This window comes from Hibiscus syriacus, unplaced genomic scaffold (assembly GCF_006381635.1).
Source record: "Hibiscus syriacus cultivar Baekdansim isolate YM2019G1 unplaced genomic scaffold, ASM638163v2 tig00110788_pilon, whole genome shotgun sequence".
NCBI lineage: Eukaryota > Viridiplantae > Streptophyta > Magnoliopsida > Malvales > Malvaceae > Hibiscus > Hibiscus syriacus.
In genome coordinates, this window is record NW_024062863.1 from 3,295,589 (window position 1) to 3,314,724 (window position 19,136).

Below are 19,136 nucleotides of genomic sequence, written 5' to 3' on the forward strand. Positions count from 1 at the left end.
CCCAGCGGAGTCGCCAAGCTGTCGCAACCGTCTTTCGGTTGGGCCCCGGAATTGGGCTTCGACTTGAAAAATGGGTTAGGAGTCGCCACCGACCACTTTAAAACGAATTTAGGTGGGTCGGACACCATCTTACCTGATCTACGTTGTACCAGAAATGTGTCGGGTCGGGAGTCGGTTACGGTCAAGGAAGGATTAGCACCCTTGAACCGCCCTTTCGGTACCAATTAATTTATCGGTTGTCTTTAATTGCAAAAATTAAAAAATTAAATTGAAATTTAAAAATCCGATTCGAGTTACTTACCTTTGACCGATTAAAATTTCTCTGAAAAAGATAAAATGTTAAAAGATAATTCAATAATAAACAAATAAAAAAAAACAAATCAAAATAAATACAAAGAAAAAAAAGAGGAAAGAATAAATAAAAAAAATAAAATAAGCTTAAAAATAAAATAAAAAAATAGAAAAAAATGATAAATAAAATTGGATTTTTTAAATATATAAAGAAAAGAATGATAATGAAAAAAAAAGAAATAGTAAAGGAATCAAAAAAGAATTAAAGTTCGAAATCAATACTAATAAAAAAAATAATACTAATAATGATAAAATAAAACTTGAAGGATCAAATTGAACAAAATTGGAATTAATGGGTTAAATTGATATTAGAAAAATGACCTGCAAAATAAAATCATAAGTGAGTGGCCAATTCACAAAAATGTAAAAATATAAACCATGGTCAAATTGATAAAATTAAAAATTTCGAGGCCAAATTACAACTGATGACCGAATTGTAAAGCGATTCAAAGCTATAGGGACCGCAGAGAGGATTTAGAAATCATCTATTGCACTCCGGTCCTCCGTATATAAATGCCCAAATAAGCCTCCTTGCAATTCATTTCTCTTATTTTCGCCCGTGTTCTCTCTGAATTTGAGAGAAACAAATCTCTCTGAGGCTCTCTCGCCTGAGGTTGTCCGGCGCCGCCTCCGGCCACTACCGGCGGTGGTCGAAAAATCTAAACATGCCTAGGACACTCTCCTTGACACCCCGAGCGTCGATCCAAAGTCCAAATCCCTCAAATATCCCCAAAACGGCGTAGATCTAAAGTGCAAGTTTCGGTTTTTTACCCCTCTCGCCGGTGTCCCTTCGTTTCTCAAGGCCTTTGGCTTTGTGGTTTCTCTACGTGCTTGTTTTGGTTTGTTTACTGAGAGGCTTCGGCCTTTGGCTTGTATTTTTGTGATGATTTTTGTCTGTTGTTGATGGTCTTTTTGTTCGGTTGTGGCTCGATGATGCTTCTATTTTTATGGTCGTTGGTCTCTCGGTGTGGTACTGAGATGTTTTCGTGTTTTGTTCTCTCGATGGGTTCTTTGTTTCTAGGCTTCTGGGTTTACGGTTCTTTTGATGTGTGTCTGCCCCCTCCCTCCTGGCCTCACCGGGGTATTTATAACCCCTCGGTGAAGGCCGTTTCCGATGATAACGGGGTCGTTCCCCTCAACGTTTACGTGGCCGGGATTCTCGGGATGGTGCAGTCCCGATTTTCCCGGCCGGCCGGCTCGGGCTTGACGTTTGGTTGCCCCCCTTGTGCGCCGCCTGTGACATGTATGACTAGGGTTTCTAGACCCTGAACTGTATCTTCTGCTGGGCTAGTTCAGGCCCAGTGTTTGGACCGGACTTGGACCATATTGGACCCAAAACAAATCTTTGACTTGGACCCTGCAAAAAGCATAAATAATAATAAGAAATAAAATAATAAATAATACTATATTATATAATATTTTCGAAAATATGTAATATAAATTTCCAAAATGCTTTAAAAACTATATATTATACATGTTTTTAAAAACGTTTTAAAAATTTTATAATATATATTTTCAGAAATGGTTTAAAAATATATATATATTTTTAAAATGTTTTTCAAAATTATATATTTTAAATGTTTTAAAAAAATTCAAACAATATATTATATAATTTTTCAAAAATGATTTTAAAAACTATATATTATATATATTTTCTAAAATGTTTTAAAAACTATATAATATATAGTTTCAAAAAATATTTTTAAAACTATATATTATATACATTTTCAAAATGTTTTCAAAAATTATGTATATTATAAGTATTTTCAAAGACCGTTTGCAAAGTAAATAATATATATATAGATATATATAATAATAATAATAAATAAACAAAAAAATGGACGAAAATGAGTGTCTACAATATGACAGAATAAAAATGACATAAGAGTTGATTTTGTTGCAAATATTATTACTCTAATATTTATTTATTTTTAAATATTTTATTTTTTTATTATGTTAAGGTTTAATCAATTTCTCGATTTTTATTTCTTGCTTAAAGTTTAAGTAAATTATTTATTTTTAAAAAAAATTAATTAAGTTTATCTCCGATGTTATCATTCACACATAAACCATCGTGTCAGGATCGTCAGATTAATATCAAAACCATCGATGATGATTTTAAGCAATAGATAATATGCTATTTTTTCTTGAATTAAACAAAAATAAGTAAAGCAAAGTAGATGACTTTAGATTAAAACATAACTAACAAAGATAATTTGAATTGTTTTTTCTCTCTTTACAAATGGTTATACTAAGTATTTAATGAAAAAAGAGAGTTTATATCAAGTATCAAGAATATAACGATTCAGAAGTGTTAACAACATGTATGATCGTTTTTGGTACTCACACAAAGATCCTCATAACATTTGTTTTCTTATATGTTTGTCGGTGATCATGTATAGTTAGATCTTCTATTTGATACAAGGTTGTTTGTTGTATTAAACAAAATTATGTAGCGAAATAGCCTGCCAGATAATTTAATTCACTCACCACTCCTTCATCACTTCGTAAAACGTCTCGTTTGACAGAGATAATAAATTTGTATGAAGTTTACTGAATTCTTTTGATGTTAAATCTAATTCTCAAGGAAATGTTCCACTTTTTTTCCGTATCTAAGAGTTTAATAATTTTGTTTTTGTATTAAAAAAATTTTGGTAACTGTTGTCCACATTTTTTTCTTTATGTTTTAATGTGTTATAATTATGATTCTTTCGATTGTTTTTATTAATAAAAGTCATTTGTCATTCTCCAAAAAAAACTTTTAATTAGTTTTTTTTTAAAAAAAAATCATCTGAAAAAGATATTTTAATCATTACTATAACTTAAATTCGCAGTCGTTACTTTATAAATTTCATCGGCATATGTTGTTAATGTTACCAATACATACACGCATTTATAAAGTTAATGCTTCAAAAGCAATGTTCAAAAATAAGTTTAGGTTGAATCCACCGAATCGATTAGTTCATTTAATTATCATTTTAGATTATCCTTATCAATTTTATTTTTTTAATAGATTATATTCACAATCAATATAATCTGAATAATTATAATTATAAAAAAAATATGAGTTTAAATCTCAATTAAAATCAAAATATTATATTATATTAAACCATCAATTTTCCATTCTGTTCAATCGATTTCAACAACAGTGTTTGAAAGTTGAAACTATCTACCAAGAGCCTTACAATCCACGCTTCTTTCCTCCTAAAAACCCAGTATTTATGGCCTTCCTTGTGCTGGCACCACTTCCTTTTCTTCTTAACCTGTTTGTTCATTGTTTTCTTCATCTCTTAAACATTGGGTTTCGTTGATTTTCTTCATTTAGTATATAGTTTAGATCATCAAATTAGGGAACTAAAGGAAGGGTTTTGAAATGGAAAACATTTGTAGCTTTAGGAACGAAGATGAACAACTAGAATTGCCTCCGGGATTTCGATTCCACCCCACCGATGAAGAGTTGATAACTCACTACCTTTCCAAGAAGGTTCTCAACAGCTTGTACTCTTGTATCGCCATTGGTGAGGTTGATTTGAACAAGTGTGAGCCTTGGGATTTGCCTCGTAAGTTCTTAATTCTCTCTTGTATCTTTCGGAAACATTGATTTTGATTCTGCCTCACTTCTGTGTTCTCCATGTGTTTGTTGAAATGAAAAAGGGAGAGCCAAAATGGGGAGAAAGAGTGGTATTTTTTCTGCTTTAGGGACCGGAAATACCCCACTGGTCTGAGAACAAACAGGGCAACCGATGCCGGTTACTGGAAAGCCACAGGCAAAGATAAAGACATTTTCAAAGGGAAATCACTTGTTGGGATGAAGAAAACTTTGGTTTTCTACAAAGGAAGAGCACCCAAAGGTGGAAAAACAATTGGGTCATGCATGAATTTCGTTTGGAAGGCCAGTTTTCCATTTTCAATCTTCCCAAAACAGCCAAGGTTATCATCTCTGTTTTCCTCTGTATCCAATTCCGATTTTCAGGAATTTAAATTGGGATTGCATTCATATTTAGAATTAATGATATAATTAATATGAATATCGCTGTAGTACAGTAACAGTTTCATGCGGTATCGTTATTCTTATATAGTAGCCTCTATTCTAACAACGTTACTTAAGTTCACGCTGAGTCCCTTCAATGGTTTATTCACTCTTGTTGTTTTTTTTTAACTTGTTTCCTTTTCAGAACGACTGGGTTATTTGTAGAGTATTCCAAAAGAGTCCCAGTGGTAAGAAAATACACATTTCTGGTTGCCTCCATTAGTGGATTCCTCACCGCCGCACAACAGCGAAACTAGAACCGTCGCCATCGGTGAGACGTCAAACGTGACCTGCTTCTCCGACCCATGGACGACGGTAAAGCACTGGATGAAATGATCGATAGCTTTGACACGTCCCTCCTACCTTCTTCATCATCGTCTGCAAATTCTCTGCACAACTCCTCATACAACACCACCAATGCCAACCAAATCAACCCGAACATCGGAAACTTGCAGTACCCGGAATATTTTTGGGTTCAAGATCAGTCTCTGTTGAAGATGTTAATCCAAAGTCAAGGAAAACAGAAATCAAAACCAGATATTTCCCAGGATTCAGCCGTATCGAACCCCGAAATGATTGAAGATCCTTCATGTGCTGCAGGACCATAGACCTGGGTAATTGCTTCTGGAGTTATTGAATTTGAAGACTGAAGAAAAAAGAAAAAAGAAAATCTACATAGATTGGAAGAGTTTCAAGATCCAAGAATATTACTGTCATATAGATTTATGAGTGAATAGATTGATTTCTTCAACATTAGTAGGAAAAGTAAAGAAAATAAATGTGTTGTAAGTAGTTCAAAAAGTTTAAGGTTTTCATTGCCATTGTAGGTTTTCAAGATCATGTTGGCATTACAAATTTGTTTTATACAAAACTGTTGTAATTTTTAGTTAATTTTATTCGAATTTGGGTGAGTGGTGAATATAATATATCAGTTTAAAAATGTATCGGACATATGCTTTAGAAAAAAAACAAAATCATAGTTAGCAAATAGCAAGTCTTATTCTTTCCATGGATTGTGTCACATGTTAGGCCACCAACCAAGAGCTTATCAATGATTAATAATAAATAATATGATAAATTATAGGATTAATCATTAAATTTACTTTAGAACTTAATTTTAAATGCTTCAATATAAGTATTGGATTTGATTTTGGATTTAGTTAGATTATTAAATCGTTAATGACGCAATGAGTTGGTTATTTCTTTCATTTTTTTGTGGTAAAACATAAACTCCTCTAATCATTGCCTTTGGTCAATCGCTACCCATCATTCGTCATATGCAATAAGATTAATATCAAAACGTTCATATTTTATTATTATTTTTTCTTCTACTTATTGATTTTTATGTACTTATTCAAATCGATAAAAATATACCTAATGTAGCTATAGTCTGCTTTATGCAAGTGGCTTTAGGTCTTCTAAAGCTTACCCCTTCTGACCTACGAATCCTATGGAATTACAGTAAGAAAGTAAAGGGTCTTTAACTTGTTATCAGCTTGTATGTTAGTGTTTCTTGTGTTGTACCACATCCTTTTATCTTCTAATCATACTCCTTCCACTTTCTTCACTTTCAAATGCCTTATCAAATGTCCTTTGGTGGAGGGTCATCTACTTAGGGATCAAAATTTATTTATTTATTTGATAAGTTTTTAAAAGACTTCAAAGAAAATGGACTTGTTATCCTTCCAGTGAGAGAGAAAGGTAATATTAATATGCTTTGGTCCCATGTTACAAGAGATGAGAGGAAGTTTATCCTCACTCTATTGAAGTTTTAACACGCCTATTTTATTAGCCTATAACTATATGTTGATAATGGTTGTTTTCTCATATAATTCTATCTGTCATCCATCATACAATATAATAATCCCAACTTTGATTTATATATACAAAATTCCTAAACAATTTTTTTCAAGCTTAGTATATTATTATTCTTTAAATATTAAAATATTTCAGAATGGAGGATAATTGAATGGGTTTTCTTTTTCATGCCAAAGTCCTGTTTTTAACAAAAGTTTCTTTATATATATATATATATATATGTTTGTGAAGCTAATAATGGAATGCAAGAAACTTTGGGAGTTCCTTTGTTAGATATTTTATGCAAATGCACTGAACCTTGTTTGTTTGCTTGCATATTTGCTTCTTATCCATTGTCTTTGTACCAGGTTAGGTTATTGTCGTTCCTAAATGACAAGACTTTATTCGAGCTCTTGTGTTGCTATCATAGACGGATGTAAGATTTTATACAATGAACGGACTTTTAAAATTTTAAGAATGATCGGACTTATAAATTTTAGGGGACATATATAGTAATGGTGTGAAGTATAATGTTTAAATTTATGCACGTCCGAATATTAATTATAATTTTAAGATGTTGGGTATATACTTATATAATTTGAATACGGATTGTTATTCAAATGATATATTTAAAAAAATTAACTTTACATGCTCACATCAAAGGTCCATAAATTAGAGATCATTAAGTATAAACTTTGATTTTATTTAAATATAGATATAATATATTGTTAGAGAGTTATTATAAATTTATTAATACAATTATATGTAACAACAACGAATGATCGAATAATTACCAAAATTTTTTAGTATATGTTAAAATCCAAAATTATATAAATAATTTAAAAATGTAACTTGTAAGATAAAATATTAAATATTAATAATTATATGCGTTTAAAGTGTTATAATGGCAATCAATTAATAAATTTTCATCTAAAACTAATAGATATATTAAAATTAACATCTAAAACAGGAAGAATAAAGATCAATTTTAAGGAATAAACAAAGGTTAAGTTCAAATTTTACGATTAAGCTTTCAATAAAAGATTTAAGATATAATGCCAAAATTAATTCTCAATGTTTATTAAAATGATATTTTAAAATTTGGAGCATTTTGGCCTTCAACATTTATTTTAGGGCAAAAAGGCTCCTAACATTTGATTAATAGTTGTTTAATTTGACTCTTGCTCTTTTTTTTTTTGGAGCACTTTGGGTCCTAACATTTTAGGGTAAAAACTTCTTTATTTTAGAGCGTTAACTATTTGTTTACTAGTGGTTTTCATCCTGAAGGGACCTTTTTGTCTCAAAATGAAACGTTGAGTTAAAATACTTCCAAAAGAAATGGACCAAAATGATTATCTAATAAACCTTGGGAGCTAATCTTGATATTATGCAAGTTTTGAAAAAACGAAAGAAAAAAGTCAAAACATGATACTAACCACTAACGATATGCTAAACAAAGTCCCATAATATATGGAGTGCCATTTCCAGCTTCACTCTATTCAATCGGTCCTTCACTATATTTAGCCACATCCCACACTATATGACACACCATTTCTTCCTCTTCTCTCGACACAAATTCACTACGTTTCATACATACAAACCGAGCACTGTTTTCTGATCCAATGGCCGAACCAAAGGTAATCACGGTCCCAAGACGGCAACGCCGACACAAAACAGTACAGGAAGCCATAGACGCCGTCGAACTCAACAGCACCACTCGAACCATCATCCGCATCTCACCTGGTACTTACAAGCAACCCGTTTTCATTCCCAAGGACAAGAAACTCATCACCTTGGTCGGTGTCCGACCTGAGGACACTATTCTTACATGGGACAACACCGCTTCTAAAACCGAACATCACCTGGTACACTACTTCCGATAAATTTTTCATGTAAGTCTTAATGTTTATTCTAGTGTGCGATCAATGTACTTGTGATTGTTCATTGAGTAATTTTTTTTCTTTTCGAAGGATGAGAGTGTGATTGGAAAAGGCACGTTCGCTTCCGGGAGTGTGATAGTGGAAGGAGACGATTTCATTGCTGAAAATGTCTCTTTGAAAATAGTGCTCCAGAGGTAAAATCTTAAATTTCCCCTTCTTTTTATGCTTAGTTTCGAAAATGTATGTCCGACACATGAATATGAGACGATAGTTGGTATTTCATTAATCTTTTTAATTTCTTTCTTCCAGGGTTCACACCAAGCTGTGGCAGTCAGGGTTACAGGAGATCGGTGTGCATTCTATAGTTGCAGATTTCTGGGGTGGCAGGTACTTAGTTACTCGTTCGACAATTTGAGTACAAATATCCGATACTCTCATTCGAGTCCAAATATCTGATATTCTCATTCGAGTCCAAATAACATAGCATTTCAGTGGTTCATGATTAACATAACATTTGCAGGACACTCTTTACCTGCACAAGGGAAGACACTACTTGAGAGATTGCTATATCGAAGGAAACGTGGACTATATTTTCGGAAGCAGTACAGCTCTCTTTGAACATTGTCATCTGCACTGCAAGTCACCTGGTTTCGTAACTGCGCACAAACGCACTACTGCCGAGGAAACGACCGCTTATGTGTTTCTGAGGTCCGTGATCAGATAACAACGTTTACTTCCATCATTTGCAATTCTTCCTATGAACGACTTGTGATATCGTTGCAGATGTGTCATAACCGGCAACGGAGAGCCCGGGTACGCATTCCTCGGGCGTCCATGGGAACCCTTTGCAAGGGTGCTCTTTGCATTCACTTTCATTGACAAATGTATCAAAAACGAAGGTTGGAATAACTGGGAAGATCCAGAAAAGGAGAAGAGTGTTTGCTTTTACGAGTTCAGGTATATATCTCCTGGATCGATAAATTACGAGTTTATTCAAAAGATGAACCGATAATCTAAATGATTGATATTGAGGTGTTTTCCTTAATCGAAACTGCAGATGTTTCGGGCCGGGTGCGCAACGAAACGAACGAGTGGCGTGGTCCAAAGAACTGAACAACGAAGAAGCAGAAGTGTTCCTTGTACATAAATTCATCGACACTGATCCAGAACACTCTTGGCTTGCTCAGAGAATGGGCCACAGAATCCCAGTTAATGCCTAGAAATCACAGCAGAAGCTTTGCATGAGTTGATCATAAATGCGTTTGGCCATTTATATACGTAAAATAAAACCTGCTTCCATTGCTGCCATTATAAGCTTAGTCTTAAGGCGCAAGGAAAAATTGCTCGATGCTTCACCTTAAAGTCTTGAGTGTATTTTTCTTCAGACCATATTATTTGGATTTTTCATGTTTTCTTAAACCATATTATTACCAAAAAATAATATTTTCTTACTTCTGTCTTGTACCGAGGGATGTATTGGAAAAACAAACAGATATTTGTATTTATATTTTTTATCGATAAATATATTTGTTTTTTTTATTTGTAGTTCATTTATATCATAAAATCTTACTTCTGTTCATATTAACACTGATTATTGAGATCAACCTTTTATATTTTCTATTTTGATATAAAATCAATTGACGATGAAAATAAAAAACTTTCATATTATATATCTCGTAACTAATTTATTTTATATACATTTTGAGACATAATATTATTTTCATATCATGTTATGTTTTGTTTTAAAAATGATTTGTATCGAATTCATTGATAAATTATAGTGATAAAAGTGAATTTGTTCTTCTTAGAGGTTATGTATTCGAGCAACTAATGTATTATAAGAGTTTAAAAAAAGTATAAACAGATATATATTATAATCATTTATGCTTTATATAAATTGATGAAAGAATTATAGAAAAAAGACAACTTACTTGAACATCAATTTCCATTGCAGATTCAAGGCAACAGTTAAAGCCCATCTACCAGATGTAGTTTAGATACTTCTTGTTTCACTAAATAAATAATAATAATTAAAATATCACATTAAACATAAAAAAAAACAAAACAAAAATATTTTAAAATTAATTAATGTATCAAAATTTATAAACAAGTAGATAAATAAATGGAAGATGTTGCAGTCTGTTTTTCTGCATCGGTATCTTACCAGAGAAAAAAAATATGAGCAAAGCTGTTCCATTGCAACTTTTTTGTTATTATTATGAGCGTAGTTTCAGGGACGGGAAAGGGAAAACGAAGGTGAAGAAACCGCTAGTTGAATGGCCTGCAATAATATGAAACCAAAATCCCAGAAATATTTGGTGAGGAATAAGCTTGCAGCAAAGCCTGCTACTTATTCAACCACAGTGTCCGCTGATATTCCCCTTTACGAGACTCCCCAGGTAATCCTTTTTCTTTTCTTCAAGATTCAAATCTCAAACTGAAGGTTCACTCATTTTTTGGTAACTTTTGAGACGGGCATTGTTTGATGATTATTTGGAGGATGGGCCTAGAGCTTTCGTTGCCACCTTTCCAGGAAATCATGGTATCCAACAGCATACTCAGGTAATCCGCTTTACATATTGTCATATATTCAGAGATAATCCTTTAGAAAACTATCAAATCTTGGTCAATAAAGATTCTATAAATTCCCTGGAGACATCACACCATCCTAAAGATCTGACACCAACAGTTAAAGAGTCGATATGAAAATCAATCAGACGTATTTGATGAGGGGACTCTCTCTTTATGCGTCCATCTCTCACACAAGAAAGACGGACAACAACTGTTACTTCAACGATCGTAGTTTTCCGTACAAATCAGAAATGATGAACCATAAATGACTGACATGATATTTTTTTTTTCGATTAATGGATATGTATCATCATTAGTGTATCAAATATCCACCTTTAAATGTTAAAAACTATACCTTAAATTTGATCCCATATGTCTTCAACTTATGCAGGATGAATGGAGGGTTAAGATGATACCTTTTTAGATTTTAACACAGAATATATGGCCAATGATTGACTTCAGGTTGGGATGCAAATCAAAAGGCAGAGATTACCCGCCACAAGTTCCTCAAGATGTCACAAAAGTTCTTGAATTTCACACTGTATGCAAACATTTCAATTAAAAAAGCTTATGCTTGGATTACAAGACATTTTATGCAAACAAAAACGAGTCATTAAGCCTTGCAGACAAGATGGCAACTCCAAGGGCTTGATAATTTTATTGATCCGTCGTATTTCAAACTTGCTGTGAACGGAAGATTGTACCCGGATAGAAGAGGCAACAAAAGCCAGATCAGGGGCGACTCCGAGCTGAACATAAGCATCATGTATCCTCCGGCGTTCACGCTGATTCCGGACGGTATTCGCGACAGTCTTGTGAAAGGGGTAATAAGTACATCAAAAACCCAACTCGTAAACAATATTCTCAATGAAGTTGTATTTTCATTGTGTGAATTATGATTGAAACTGTGTGTTGAAAGGTAATGGAAGAGATAGCTAAGAGGATGACACAGAATGTGGACGATAGGCGGCTTGCAGATTATAGAAAATTCAAGAATGAGAGATCCGATAAGCGCCGGAACCTCACCAAACTTTAAAAATGTAAAACAGTGTTGCATTGAAGAAGAAGGAAGATTGTTTAAGATCATTAGATATAAAGGGCACTCCATGTTTAGATTCCTCTGTAAGGCTAAATTAAAGCTCTAAACTATGGGAACACAAAATATTTTGGCAAGCAAAAGTTGGAGATGCGGGGGATCGAACCCCGTGCCTCTTGCATGCAAAGCGAGCGCTCTACCATTTGAGCTACATCCCCGCTGGTTATTGACTTGTTAAAAAACATTATATCAAAACTAAAAACAAAAGCAAATGAAAACTAGCTCAATTAAGCTGAAAATCCTTTCTTCCGATAAATTGGAAAGATAACAAAATTTTCGGGAAATTTAAATTTAAATTCTGATAAAAAAAATTCGAAAATTATAGAAGTAAAGAAATCGGAGAGGATTTGAGAAAGAGAACCTGATATGGCACTCGTGTGCTTTGTGGTTTCGATTATTATTTATTACGTTAACTTACACCACAAGTCATTTAATTATTAGCAACATTGTAAACGAGTTACCTACTTTTAAAGAATTATGAATGAACCATTTAATTTTCGATTGTTAGTATCATATCATCGGCTATTAAAAATGAAACCGCCTTAAAAGGTATCGTTGGATTATCTTTTTAATCATTTTTATATTGAGTAAATTACATCACAAATCATCTTATTATTAATAAGATTATGGGTCGACTATGTTCAAAAATTTACAAACGTGTCATTTAATTAATCGCGAAAGAAATTCCATTTCGAGTTTTGATCTTCTCAAAGATCGGAGGCTCCATTTGACTATCGAATGGTGGAGAGGCTGCCATTTATGAGATGAATATATCCCGGGAAAGAGTCCATTTGTAGGTGGATGATGTTGAAGAAGTTTAAAATTTTATGGGTGATTTAATGACTTTTGAGAGGAATTCTCTAGGAATCAAATGAAGAGATCGATATAGATCTTATAGTGAAATTAAGGGTTTATCCACCCTCATATACAATAATCAACAACAGTCGGTGTTGTGACACACGACTTGGTTGATACAATCAATTAATTTAAGTAGATTTTTTAATGAGGCCCTTTCGATACCGATTTCGCGTGGTGTAAAAGTACTTCAGTACAATCATATTATCTTCCCTTTCAAAAAAATAAAAAAAAAAATTGGATGATTTAATTGATCATAACAATCAATTAATTGGTCAAGACTCGAGGCCGGGTGTGACAACTTTCTCTAAGAGGAACGAAACGAAAACTAAAGGAAGTTTTCTGCCTTTTGTTGCTGGGAGTAACAAATCCATTGCGTTCAAAATTAAAGTATTTGCAGCATTGTAAGGATGCTTTAATCAAGCTCTTAACTATAATGTAACACACTTTAGTTCGATAAAAGAGGAGGCGGAGGGAGGGGATGAATCGACTGGATGAATATCACGTCTTAATTCTGGAATGGAAGCAAAGGTGTATCCATCAGCACCCCTCCAAGAATAATAAGCTATCCGAGTCTCGTAAAATCCTGCACCATACAAATTCCAATCAATAAAAAGAACAGTGTCGGTCAAGCTCTTTCAAAGTTCGACAATAGAGGACAATAACTTTTCCAGCAACACCAATGGTGGTTGTAATCGTCATGCACTATTTCATGCATAATGCCTATTGCAGGAATGTTTGTTTCAATTGCGGTCGTCGTGAAATAAGTAGTTTCAGATCAAATGCACATCGAGTTTCCGAATAAGTAGACACCCCTGTCCGATGCATATCTAGACATGGAATATGGGTATAAATGACCCTCTAAGGTCACTCCGAATATCTGCAAAACTTCAAAATATATATATCTAAACGCTTACACTCGAGTCTAAATAACCTAAATGTCATCTTAAGCAAAAACTTCCCAATGTGAAGCGATACATTTAAAAAAGAGAGGAGAAACCAGAATAGGTTCACCGTTACGAAACAAGATATCATTAACTATCAGATATACTGAAACAAGTTCAGCATAACCATGACAAATGCATTGAACTGTCAAACAAATCCCAAATTTCAACAGTTAAACATACTTTCTACACCATCCAGTTTAACATGTATAGTTGAGGGCAAGTAAGAATGCCGAGGACTAAAAAGTGTACCTGGAAGGAATGTAAGAATTCCGAGCACTAAGAGGCCATACGCCTGCGATTGCTCTCCTCCCATATGCCCTGTGAAGATGAAAAACGAAAGAAAAAGAAGCAAGCACCCTAGACAAAGCAGAAAGAGTGCAAGGACAATGGATTTCCATGGGACTCTATCAAAGGCTTTCGGTGCATAATCAAACCTCGGGTCATAACGCCTCCCACTGACATAATCATCATCTTCGTCAACGGCTAAAGGACTGTAACGAACATGACGCCTAGACGACATAATAGTTAAGCACGCAACTATCTCTTAGGATCCTTAGCTGTTAAACCAGATTCGTCTAAACACAAAAAAGGCTCAAATTAGCCCATCCCAAATATCAAATAAAGAAGTTACGAAAGAATCAAAGAAATACACCAATAAATAGTATATACCACTAAATGCAACAACGAACAAAAAGCTATATTATTGCTCAGAAAGCACACAACCAGATCACCACTGAACATCCAAATTCAAAGAACCAAGCTTAATGAATATAAAATTTAGCAGTTGATACTGATTAATTCAACAGAAATCAGCGTAATTAACATCAAAGTTGCAGTTTTTCTACATGGACGATTCAGCACACAAAATAAAATCAACAAACAACAAATATAGCATTAAAGAACCTATTTTAGCTATATATTAAATTGGGTAACCACTAAATACAATAAGCGATAGAAATTTAAATGACCCAGAAACTAAAATCTCTATATAAATTCAATTCTCGAGAAACCCAGTTGCAAATAGATCTTGTCGCTTCTAATAATTTGATTACGAAATCAAAAATTTAGAAAAATTAACGACGCAAAAGAGAGGGGGAAAGGACTTACAGAGGAGAATAGAAGAAATTTGATGGCAAATCTGTACAACGAATGAAGAAAGAATCAAACTTGTTGAACCACGAAGCAAATATTCAAGATTGGAAGCGAGAATTTGGAAGTTTCCTTTGTTTAACATGATATGACGTAAATACCCTTCTATGTTCTTTTAGTTTCGAAGTAGTTCTTTGTTTGGGAAAGTTATACAGTAGGACACATTTAATATAAACTAAAAAAAAATATAGTTATCGGTTTATTATTATTTAAATAATAAATTAGTAAAAAATATTTAAAATATTATTATTTTTATTTAAAATATCAATATTTTTTAATATTTTCGGTAAAGTGTCCAATGATAATAAAATCGATAGAAAAAAAATAATAAAATTGATAGAAATAATAATTTTCCAGTAATTTTTTTTATCGATTTATTATTTAAATAATAACAAAACTAATAACACTATTTTTAATCATATATTACAGTTGTCGCTCGTGATAATTTGCCCTTTGTTAGACATCATAAATAGAGATAAACATGGCTTGAGTTTTTTTACCGCTAGAACCCGACATGAGTATGTATCTCTCCGCCTGATATCCTGGCTAGAAGCCCACATTCAAATTAGTTTTTGGAGGAAAAAAAACCTACATCCGATGATGAAATTTGGTGATTAAGTTTGGGGTAACTTAAAACTTTTTAAAAGTACGTTTAAATTAGGTTTTTCAAAAATTTTGAAAGATTCAATTTATATTGTTTTCAAAACTTTAATGTTTAACTATAATTTTTAAAATTTTGAGAAATTTAATGAGAATTTTAAAAAATTATGTATATGGTTTAATTGAGAACAATCAAAAATTTTAAAGTTTAATTTAAATTTCTAAAATATTTTTGGGGATAATTTATTTTGTTTAGTGTATAAGTCTAAATTATAATTTTTTAAATATTAGAGGCATGTTCCTCACAGGTCTCTATTGTGTTTCCTCCCTGCTCAAATCAGATTTGACACAAATATATCTATATCTATAATTCTCATTTTAGTCAATAAAAGAATAATTTAATTTAAAAATATATAAAGAAATAGATATTATGATAATTATATTTAAATATATTATTTTAAATAATTAAAAATATTTTAAACTCAAATTTATTTATTTTTTAAATAATTTTATAAAATCAAGTAGGAATTCGTCAAATTTCAAACCTATCCCTAATAATAAAGGTGGACTATATCATTAAGTAGCATAAAAACCCATAAGTTTTATCCTAATAAAGTAGTGTAAGAATTGTATTATCACTAAAAAGTTTAGATATTGTGGGGATCATAGAGACGACAATGCATTGTCTTGTCCATTTAGGTTAGAATCGTATCAATATGTTTAATTATTTGAACAAAAAATCGTTATTTTAATAATTAATACATAAACATAAGAATTTGTGTGTAATTGCAATTACATATATATATAACTATAAGAATTTAAAATTAACATATCATATTATACATTAAAACAAAATTTGTATGTAATTTACTGATTATTTCTAATAAAATATGGATTAACATGATATCCATAATAGATGTATCATGTTTACATTCAAAATTTTAAAAACTATTTAATCCTTTTGTGTAAATGTATATTTATATTATAAGATAAGAATCAACGAATCAAATTTATGTATATTTTTAAAAAAACCATTATTAGTCAATAAGTTTTCAAAAAATGGAAATTTGGTTGGCCCACATTTTGTTGATGTTACCCAGTCCAAAGTTATCAAAAAAGAAATTCTACAGGAACGAACACACTCTTGTTCTTATCTCTATTACCAGTTCAATGCTTTTCCCTCTTAGGAATTGTATTAATCATAGAGCTCAATCTGAATCATTTTATATTTTAAAAGAAGCTCGAGTTTTTCTGAAATAGCTTGAACCACATGACATAAAAGATTAGGTTCGAATTTAATTTGATTTAAATTTAAATTACTTTAGATAAATTTAATTTTTTTAGATCAATTTTCTTATTAAAGCCGTTACTTTTATTAAAAAGACTAAATATTCATAATTATAATAAAAGTTCACAATCATTGATAGAAGAAACTAGTCAGTTAAAATCACACAAATATCATATAACGAAAAGATTAAATAGCCTAACGAAGAAACTCGAACAAAATATATATAGGAACATATATGAGCATATAGACAAATGAAATTATTATAATATAAATAGAATGCATCAAAATACAAAATAAATATATTCCATTAGCGTTCCTTAAAATGAAACCAAGCAAAACCACAAGTTTGTTACTTTCAAGTTGTGTCCTCCTTTGACAAAGATGGGCTTTTTATTTAAGAAATTTTAAGACATTGAATTTGTGTAGTAAAATAGAACTGCTTTTTCCAAAAAAGGAAAAGAGAGAAGCGATGAAAAGAAGAAGGAATGAACAGGCTCACACAAACGGGAGAAAACTATAACCCAAGGGATGAGTGGCGCTTAGAATTAGCTTAAAAAACTATTTAAATGAAGTGATGAATTTATGAAGTTATAATGTGGTAAGAGCAGATATGGTTGCATTTTCACATTTATTTCCGGTGCCTAAGACCTGGATATGTTAAACACAGTTGAACCGATGCTTATCGTTTTTGTGCAATTATTATTATTTTGCACTACCCTAATCGTGGGTGCACGTGTGCCCTCATGCACTCACTGAACTTCCATTATCTGATTCTTTCTTCCACAATCTTGATTCACTATTAAAATAGACATTATTAATTGCTAACAATTAATTATACTTAAATTTTTTTTAACTTCCATTCTCAATTTTGCAGTTTGGATAGACTTTGTTTCTCGTATCGCTTCTTCCTGGAATTTTCATATCGTAAATGCACGTGCTTTCATGTTCTACACTTTACCTGTATGAAACACCCAATCCGTATACCTTGTCATTCTCCCTTTATTTATTTATATATAAAATTTAAGTACTTTTATTTTAATGTTGTTACTTTCTCAACATAACTTCTAATTCTTAACACTCAAAAATAAATGTTAGATATGATTTTTTTAAATAATTAAGTGATCAAAACATAATAAAAATGATGATTGAGATACTAAATGTATATTTTACCCCTATTTTTGTATTTTTTAATTTATAAATAAAAATAAATTTGAATATATATATATATACATATTGTATTAAATCATTAGACAACTTTATTTTATGTGAATTGAGTATTTGACTTCTGATGTTATTCATAGTCCACCTAATCTACCGTCGTACCCAATTATCAAGTGTTAAATTAGCTAGACACGCGAAAACAAAAGATAGAGGACAAATCAAAGTTAAAGATTGCTTCAATAAACACTTTAATTAAGTTAACTATTTAATTTGAGATTTTTTTTGGTATCATTTTTAATATTTATATAATTCGGTTGAGAGGTTATCACATGTTTCGGTAATTAATTTATGTTAATATATTTAAGTTTGTTTCACTTGCCCGGCCTGGGCCTGCTCCTTTCTTACTCCCTCGATAACTTTGATGCGAAATTAAAGTTTTAAAATAGAAGATTTGAGGACTTAATTGGATACGATTAAGAGACTGATATGGAAGCTTAGAGAAACATCAGGAGTCCTTTTAGTATTTTAGCCATTAGAGAAAGTACGAATATGGTAGCATGAACACAATAATTTCACTGTCCACGGTCCACAAAGACATACCAATTAAATTGTTTCACAGACAAATCAAATACATATTCATGAGTTGTCCTTTCACAAACCTTCCCTCCTATTATAGTACATGTCTAATACATATAAACAATATTGTAATATCTCAAATATAATTTCATTTAAACAATAATATTTTTTAATTAATTTTAACAGTAAATACAGTAACATTATTGCATATGATTGATGCAAGGGTTGGGTCCAAGGTGATATGATAAAAAGTGCATTCCTTTTTTACTATGAGATAGTGACCATTCACCACACATCAAATCGCACATTAAGACATGATGCTGAATTCAATTTAAAAGTTTGGTGGGGGAAGGGGGCCACAAAATAATGGTAGGAGAGGCCGAGGGAAAATAGTGTTGTAGCTGTTCTTAGCTGGACTTAATTATGGGATTTCTTGTTAAATTAGAAATGTTTGTGGATTTGTTTTCTTCTACACAAAATATTTTATTTTTTATTAATATTTTTAATTAATTTAGATGGTTATAGTAATATCTATTCAGAATCTTTTTAGTCGTTAATAATGTACATTTTCTATTGGACACAATTAATCGAACTAATAATCTTTAAAAACAACAACATTCTCTCCATCTTAAAGAGTTATATTTTTTTATTGAAATTTAAAGATATGTTTAAATACAGTAAATAATTATAATAACTTAAAATTGTTATTAAGTAATTACATGATCTCCTTATCATAAAAATTTATGATTCTTTAGATATTTTTGATAAGATATAATTACACGTAATCTAATGAAATTTATTAATTTAAAAAATGAATAATTTTTTTGAAAATTAT

The 19,136-nt window shown here is 31.6% G+C and overlaps 2 protein-coding genes, 1 non-coding gene and 2 pseudogenes across 3 annotated transcripts; 3 read left to right on the forward strand and 2 right to left on the reverse strand.

The window, feature by feature from the left end:
• Positions 1 to 3,600: 3,600 nt before the first annotated feature.
• Positions 3,601 to 5,272, forward strand: LOC120140625 (annotated as a pseudogene).
• Positions 5,273 to 7,800: 2,528 nt separating this feature from the next.
• On the forward strand, positions 7,801 to 9,317 carry LOC120140987 (annotated as a pseudogene).
• A 1,017-nt stretch (positions 9,318 to 10,334) lies between these two features.
• On the forward strand, positions 10,335 to 11,665 carry LOC120140988. Its single transcript, XM_039155953.1, has 5 exons — positions 10,335 to 10,457; positions 10,558 to 10,620; positions 11,066 to 11,170; positions 11,256 to 11,453; positions 11,549 to 11,665. Exons 1-5 carry the CDS (start codon positions 10,335 to 10,337, stop codon positions 11,663 to 11,665), a joined length of 606 nt encoding a protein of 201 aa, XP_039011884.1.
• Positions 11,666 to 11,810: 145 nt separating this feature from the next.
• Positions 11,811 to 11,883, reverse strand: TRNAA-UGC. Its single transcript has one exon. It is a non-coding gene; the product is annotated as a tRNA-Ala (tRNA).
• Positions 11,884 to 12,940: 1,057 nt separating this feature from the next.
• On the reverse strand, positions 12,941 to 14,768 carry LOC120140732 (transmembrane protein 230-like). The gene is made up of 3 exons (XM_039155715.1): positions 14,635 to 14,768; positions 13,777 to 14,102; positions 12,941 to 13,166 (listed from the first exon to the last, which is right to left on the reverse strand). The coding sequence occupies exons 2-3, from the start codon at positions 14,045 to 14,047 to the stop codon at positions 13,012 to 13,014; spliced, it is 426 nt and encodes a 141-aa protein (XP_039011646.1). The 5' UTR covers positions 14,048 to 14,102; positions 14,635 to 14,768; the 3' UTR covers positions 12,941 to 13,011.
• Between the last annotated feature and the right edge of the window lie 4,368 nt (positions 14,769 to 19,136).

Coding starts and splice junctions, on each gene's coding strand:
- LOC120140988 (XM_039155953.1), top strand. CDS start 10,335: ATGGCCTGCAATAATATGAAACCAAAATCCCAGAAATATTTGGTGAGG. Junction 10,621..11,065: donor GTATCCAACAGCATACTCAG/GTAATCCGCTTT, acceptor ATTTTAACACAG/AATATATGGCCAATGATTGA. Junction 11,171..11,255: donor AAGTTCTTGAATTTCACACT/GTATGCAAACAT, acceptor TAAGCCTTGCAG/ACAAGATGGCAACTCCAAGG.
- LOC120140732 (XM_039155715.1), bottom strand. CDS start 14,047: ATGTCGTCTAGGCGTCATGTTCGTTACAGTCCTTTAGCCGTTGACGAA. Junction 13,167..13,776: donor AATTCTTACATTCCTTCCAG/GTACACTTTTTA, acceptor TGTATGGTGCAG/GATTTTACGAGACTCGGATA.